This window comes from Notolepis coatsorum, assembly GCF_963971535.1.
Source record: "Notolepis coatsorum genome assembly, chromosome: 9".
Taxonomy (NCBI): domain Eukaryota; kingdom Metazoa; phylum Chordata; class Actinopteri; order Aulopiformes; family Paralepididae; genus Notolepis; species Notolepis coatsorum.
Genome location: NC_140173.1, coordinates 42985180 through 42992789, shown reverse-complemented (window position 1 = coordinate 42992789; position 7610 = coordinate 42985180). Strand labels below are relative to the sequence as shown.

Below are 7610 nucleotides of genomic sequence, written 5' to 3'. Positions count from 1 at the left end.
TTCCTTTCAACAACGTGTTTGACGTCCAGCGCAAGCCCCAACAAGGACGGCACCCCTGGTGCTCAAACAGGTAACACACACCCATATACAACTGGTAACACTGTTATATATTGTTTTTATATATGTTATTATATTATTATCTTTTATCATGCCCCAGGCCCTGGACTATGAGAGTCGCAGCAGCTACAGCTTCACGGTCCATGTGAGAGAGAACCACCTTCAGTCTCCAGTTGACAACAAGGACACAGCCGTCACCCAGGGCTCAGGTCAGTGGTCACCAGTGGCGTCGCGTGGGTAAAATAACAGAGGATGCCAAAAAAAAAAAAAATCTTTTCTTTTTTTTTATGTAATATTTCTTCTATATATATATATATATATATATATATATATATATATATATATATATATATATATATATATATATATATATATATATATATATATATTTAAGCCAAATAATATTGTGACTAAATAAAAATGCACACTAAATAAAAATACACATCATTTCAAGTGTAAACAATAGATACAGCTATAGCTACTATAGTCCATGGGCCAGACCAGATATCGGCAGTGTTAATAATAATAATAATAATAATAATAATAATAATAATAATAATAATAATAATAATAATAATAATAATAATAATAATAATAATAATAATAATAATAATAATAATAATAATAATAATAATAATAATAATAATAATAATAATAATAATAATAATAATAATAATAATAATAATAATAATAATAATAATAATAATAATAATAATAATAATAATAATAATAATAATAATAATAATAATAATAATAATAATAATAATAATAATAATAATAATAATAATAATAATAATAATAATAATAATAATAATAATAATAATAATAATAATAATAATAATAATAATAATAATAATAATAATAATAATAATAATAATAATAATAATAATAATAATAATAATAATAATAATAATAATAATAATAATAATAATAATAATAATAATAATAATAATAATAATAATAATAATAATAATAATAATAATAATAATAATAATAGATTCTATTTGTAATGTGCTTTACAGTTGCGGGGCAAATCTCAAAGCGCTACAGTTAAAATAACTTAAAAACGAGCGAGAATAAAGTAAAGAAAGAATATAAAAATAGGCAAGACTAAACATAGAATAACATAGAGAAACATAGAATAAATAAAACTGATAAAAGAAATTGGTAAAAGAACATAAAATGTGTGGAGCTAAAAATTTGATAAAAAAGTCAACAGAAGGCTCTACTAAAAAGGTGAGTTTTGAGGCCTTTCTTGAAAGCATCCACAGTAGTGTTGTGCTAGTACTGAAAAATAGTAATTCAGTTACTTTACTAGTTACTTACACCCAAAAGTAATGCGTGACTGTGAAAAGTAACTATTTAGTTACTTTAAAAAATATATATTTAATTGCTCCCATTAATGCCCTTACAGATTCTTACAGTCAAAATCTGTCGATCAACTTGACAGTTTCCAATCATTTGCATACACATCACTGAACTCTGCTAAGCAATGTGTTCTATATACTATACAAACACAAAGAATGGGTACAATACAGTATGGCTCAATACAAACAACTGCTAAGAGGATGCAGACTAGAAAAATACTTTAGTCTTGTTTACATAAGGTGCACAATGAATTCTCGTTTCCCTCTCTCTCTCTCTCTCTCTCTCTCTCTCTCATCTCTCTCTCCTCTCTCTCATCTCTCTCTCTCTCTCTCTCTCTCTCTCTTTCTCTCTCTCTCTCTCTCTCTCTCTCTCTCTCCTAGTATGTCCCATGCTCTCTGTCTCTCATTCTCTCCCTCTTTCCTTCCTCCTATTATAAGTGTCTTGCAATGTTTGGTTAAGATATGAAATACTTGCCAGTAGTGTACTGCATAATGCATACAGAGACTGTAAACAAACACGCTCACAACGTGTCTCCGCAGTACAATATGGCTTCCCCCCGAATCCCCGTCATTCGAGCTAACATTAGCCGTTAGCTAGCCTAGGCTAACCCACCGGGTTACATGGAGGAGGGAGCTAACGTTAGCCGTTAGCTAGCCTATGCTAACCCACCAGGTTCCATGGTGGTGATGGAGGAGGGAGCTTGTAGGGTCACCACCGCAAGCTTGACATCGCTGGAAAAATTAATATGTCAAGATATTGCTGACATGTTAGAACATACAGTATACAGTTATTCAGTATGGCTCAGCTCAGCGGCCCATCAAACCAAGCAGTCACCATATACAGTAGGGCTCGGCGGCCCGTCAAATAATAACACATGCAGGCTTACCTGGGCCCCGTTCCCCGTACCTGGATAACTGAGTTAGCCGGATAATTCCCAGTCTAGCCTGACTTAAGCCGGACCTTCCTGTTCCCCGACGCTCGATTGTCCAAATCACCATGACAACAGATCAAAAAGTTTGAGCCTGGTCGAGAGCAGGGTTAACTTCAGTTAGCCGGATGAACCATGGCCACGCCCCCGCAAAGAAATGACAGCTCGCTTCCTGAAATGATTCTCACAGTCTAGAGATCCCATTTATACCATTCTGAATTATGTTTCTGTGCTTCGTTTTCCTAGAGGGGGCTTTTGAAATGTATAATAATAGAACTAAATGCTGATAATAAATCATATTGAGCCTATAGATTTACTTTGTCCTAAATAAAATAATGCACGTCATATACGGCGCTCGGAGTCGCGATACACGCTGCATGTGGTTATTTTAATAACGGCGCATTGCAAATGTGAATCCCGCGGGGATATTTTTAATGAATGAAACCTATCGGCCGTTTGGCTCTGATTAGTTTCATTTATTACATGGCGTTTTCACATTCGCCGAAATGCTTGCTTGTGATTGGTCAATAGCCCCCCGACAGCGGTCATTATTTTTCAATAATGACCGCTGTTTTTTCAATAATGACCGCTGTGCGCAGCTGTTCGCAATCAAGCCCACTGACACACACTGTTTCAGTGCAATTAGACAGTGTTCTGCTGCCGGCGATGACAGGGGGCGAAGCGACGAGCGGAGCCAGAACGCAGCCAGAACCAGTGTTGCGAGTCGATGTAAAATGAATTAGGTATATTGTTAGTAAGTTAGCCATGTAATAAGCGGGATAATGTATAGCTATACTCGGTCATTGTCGCAAAATAATTGACCGACACGGAGTTTAAAATACCGAGCCGCTTGTGTAGAGCCCGCGATAATAATAATCACTTTATTTGGGCTGACAGAGCCACAGAACAACTGCGATTTGTCAAATGAATTAGGTATATTGTTAGTAAGTTAGCCATGTAATAAGCGGGATAATGTATAGCTTTACTCGGTCATTGTCGCAAAATAATTGACCTTCACTGACGTTTAAAACACCTCGCCGAAGCGGCTCGGTATTTTAAACTACGTGTCGGTCAATTATTTTGCGACAATGACCTCGTAGCTATACATTATCCCTTACATATTCTCCGCTGTAGATTTGCTTAACGGAGCGCCCGGATTGTGTTTCATTCAAGCATAAAATTGAAGTGTCTATGCGTGGATTGTGGTTTTTGTGTGATATTGTAACTGGGATTAAAATGTCTGATGAGATGCGCTGTTTGACGGATTTGAGAAATTGAATGAGCCGTTGACGTCACATTAATGCATTTGAGAATAAAGAGATAAAACTTCATTCAAAAGAAAAATATTCTAAACACGGGTCTCTCGTCCATTAATGGATAAACAATGAATATATCCCGTCTGGCACAGTGGCGCAGCGGCTAGTGCTGAATCCTGGCAACCGGGCGACCGGTGTTCGAAACCCCGCGTTTCCAATATAATTTTTTTGGAATATAATATTAATGATTATACGCAAAAGTAGCCTAGTTTTAAGTTAAAATATTATAAATCTACATGCATTGAGGATGTCATTCTTTATATAGCTCTCAACGTGCACCAAATTGAATTATTCCTACATTGCAAAAAGAAGGAAAAGACTAGGAGAAGTGGGATTCGAACCCGGGCCGTCTGCGTGAAAGTCAAAACCACAAATCGTCACACCACAGTGCAGATAAGTAAAAGATCCACCATACATCAATCAATGGGTAAGAGAGCCGTATCCTTATTCTGTATAACAGTTGAACTATTTATTTTCGCTAGCAAGATCTCATTTGATTATTCAATCCATAAACCTACTGCCAGCAGGCAAGTTTAAAGAAATATAATCTGATTGATTGGGGTAATGAGGGACTTAAAATTAGCCTATAGATTATGCATTTAACTTGTCGGCGAGGCTATTGAGCCGTACTGCAATCTGTTAATAAAGTTTTAAATCAATTAATCAATCAATGCCGTTAGAAAATCAGGATCTCTGCTATCGATACGTGCTGGCTTTTCAACTGAAGCGGCCGCGCGCACTTATCCTGGGTCTCAAGTCTGGTTCGAGTTAACGAGACTGAATCCACCTTCGAGGAACAGGAAAATCCAGGCTTCAAACATCGGGTTAATTGAATCTGGATAATGGGACTCTTGATCGACTTAGTTGAACCAGGTACGGGGAATAGGGCCCTGGCCAATGTAGTGCTTGTTGTATGCTTCATTGCATCGTTAATAAAGTTTTCAATCAATCAATTGTTCAATCAATCAATTGTTTAGACATTCACAAGACTCGCATAACGTTACAACATAATGTTAGCTAGCAAGCAAGCTAGTCGACAATATCTCATTCCTCCATGATTGCAACGCTATCTACAGTACTAGAGAATTCGAAGGTGCCCGCAAGGCGATGACGTTTTGTCACATTTAGCTTTTAATGTGATTTGATTGGCCGGGGGGGGATGAAGCAAAATTAGAATATATTCCCCCTTACCTAGAAACCAAGCTGGGCTGTGTTAACACTTTCCCCGCCAATCACGTTGTACAACGTGTTTCAAGTTCATGCGAATTCTGCCAATCCACGGCGTACGACGTTATTGAGATCATATTTCATATTTTCGCCATGTTATTCATATTTCCCTCATGGAGCCTTGTCTGATGCAGTGGGACTCGGCACAACTCTGCAACGCTTCAATACTGCCCCCTGATGGATGATCGGCGAGTTGCCAAACCGGAAATGGCCGGTTGGGTCTTGGTGCGTCTCCTAAATCCGTCCGGCCACTCGCATATCGTCGCGGGACTCTAGCCACACACTGTGGATATGGATCGCTGCCATAACTCAATAATCGACATGATTTGGGCATGTATTAGTATTATACAAACCGGAAATGGATCAACTCGATCCCCATCAAATAACTGGGATCTTTTTGCTCCAGTATCATCGCCCAACGGTAAGAGGAGGCTGCCGTAACTTTCAGCCTGTTTGTTTATTATTATCCATGCAAACTGCTCTGATCTATATATCACCCATACTACATAAAGCATTTAACGACGATCACAGAATTATAAACGACCCCCCCCCCCCCTCCATTCATCCGCGCATGATCAGTCATAACGTTTAGGACCATGTACAGTTGAAATTTTTAATATAGCGTGGATCGGCAACAAACTGCATTTGATAATCTATATATGCATTTATGCCTATATCTCACGTTCTAGGAATTACTGCAGAAAACGATAAAAACATATTTATATTCTAGAGACGGTATTTTCGTATGAATGTGTGAATGAAAAAGTAAAACGTTTCTACATCCTGAACGATAGATAATCGATGTTGAATGGGCCATAGTAATGTCAATTTAGCAATACAATTAAAACAGTTATAGCTCTGCAAAGAAGGTGAACATCTCCATAGACATACAGTGCTGGCAGAGAATAGTATAAGATGATCAAACTCCGTGGCAGTTAATGTGTTAAGGCTAAGGCGCTAAGCCCAACCCAGCTTGAATCTTATTGGCTAATAATTAAGCAATAGGACGAATAAACAAAAAAAACTGCCTAGCGTCCAAAAAGCCTCCAAATGTCAATCAAAATAATGGTACCATTGATTGATTGATTGAATTGATTGAAACCTTTATTAACAGATTGCAGAATGGGTACAGTACAGTACAGCTCAATACATACAATTGTTAAGGGGATGCAGACCAGAGAAAGACAATTCGTCTTGTTTACATCAGGGTCCCCCATTTTCAATTCATCATAACATATATGACTTACACAACATACAGATAGACAGTACTGCTACATCTACTGTACATTGGAGGTGGTTGGGTGGGTGGGGTGGGGGGGTTGGGTAAGAGGGGTGGGTGGGGGACACTGTACAACTGTACAAGCAAAACTGTACATTGGAATATTGACGAAACCATACTTGGTAATTTACTGTACATTGGAGGGGGTTGGGTTAGAACATTTACAGGGGCCAGTTTCGAATTGCAGTCTCCCGTAGGTGTTCTTTGAGAGTGGTTTTGAATGTGGGTAGTGATTCACATTCCTTTAATTTTTTTTATCCACTTTTTCTCCTTATTTTACTATTTTTCTCCCATCCCAATTTTGCCTAGCCAATTCTCCCTTCAATTCTCCCCTCCCCTGTCTCGAACGTTGTTAGACCATGCCTCCCACTGGTCGGCTGCAATGTGGACGAAGCCTTGCATCACGTGTCCCCTCCGGTACCGTTGCATCTTTTCACCTGCACAGCACGATCTCTCAGTGGCGAGGAGTAGCACGTGGGAGGCTCACCCTGCCCCCGATACTTCCTGATTCTGCTGTACAGGCGCACCAACCGACCTGTAGGAGTCGCTGTCCACAACGTCCGATCCCCACCCACCAGCTTTCCACCCCTAACACTGCCAATTGTGTTAGTATGAACGACCAGCCAAGCTGGTAGCAACGCCGAGAGCTGGGCTCGAACCCAGCGTCTTCTGCGTTAGTGGCGAGCGCCTTGCCCACTGCGCCACTTAGCCGCCCGTGATTCACATTCCTTTACAGCTTTGGGTAGGGCGTTCCACATTGATGTGGCATAATTGCAAAACGTGTTTAGTCCCTTGTTTGAGCCGAATCTGGGTTTAACATGATTTGTGGAGCTCCCTCTGGTGTTGTGATCGTGGTATTCACTGACCTTTGGGAAGTATTTTGACATGTACATGGGTACCTTGGTCGTGTAGTGTATCTTGTAGACAAGGCCCATTGCAAGTTGCTGTACTATGTCGTCTACTCTAAGCCATCCTAGGTTGTCAAAGTGGGCAGGGGTGAGGTGGGTTCTAGGAGTAAGGTCAAGCAGTAGTCTGACCAGTTTGTTATTTTGTTTTTAGCGCCTTTGAGATGCTTTGGTACCATGAGGTGCAAGCATAGTCGTAGTACCGTTGAATGAGTGCTCCTGCCAGAGACTTCAGGGTATTCTTGTTTACCAGAGAGGAGATCCGGTACAAGAATCGAGTTCGTTGGTTGACTTTTTTTCCCCCCTTGGATGCCATTTTTTCACAGGAAAGATTTGCCTCTAGGATGGAACCCTGGTAGGTAATTTCTTCTTTCCTTGTGACAATATTGTCACCCACTGTAACTGAGAAGCCATCTGTCTTTCTGAGTTTGTTATTTCATCCGAAGAGAATGGACTCTGTTTTACCCAGGTGTAATGATAGTTTGTTATCAGCGAGCCAGGTGCGGATTCTGCCGAGTTCTGAGCTGAGG

At 39.4% G+C, this 7610-nt stretch overlaps 1 protein-coding gene across 1 annotated transcript in view; it reads left to right on the top strand.

The window, feature by feature from the left end:
• cdh5 (cadherin 5) overlaps nt 1-7610 on the top strand; it is a gene marked incomplete at its 5' end in the record, with an annotated part of 156791 nt that overhangs the window by 18364 nt on the left and 130817 nt on the right. The window contains 2 exon segments of the mRNA XM_084321851.1: nt 30-70; nt 158-250. Of these exon segments, the coding sequence (XP_084177977.1) occupies nt 30-70; nt 158-250 (134 nt within the window).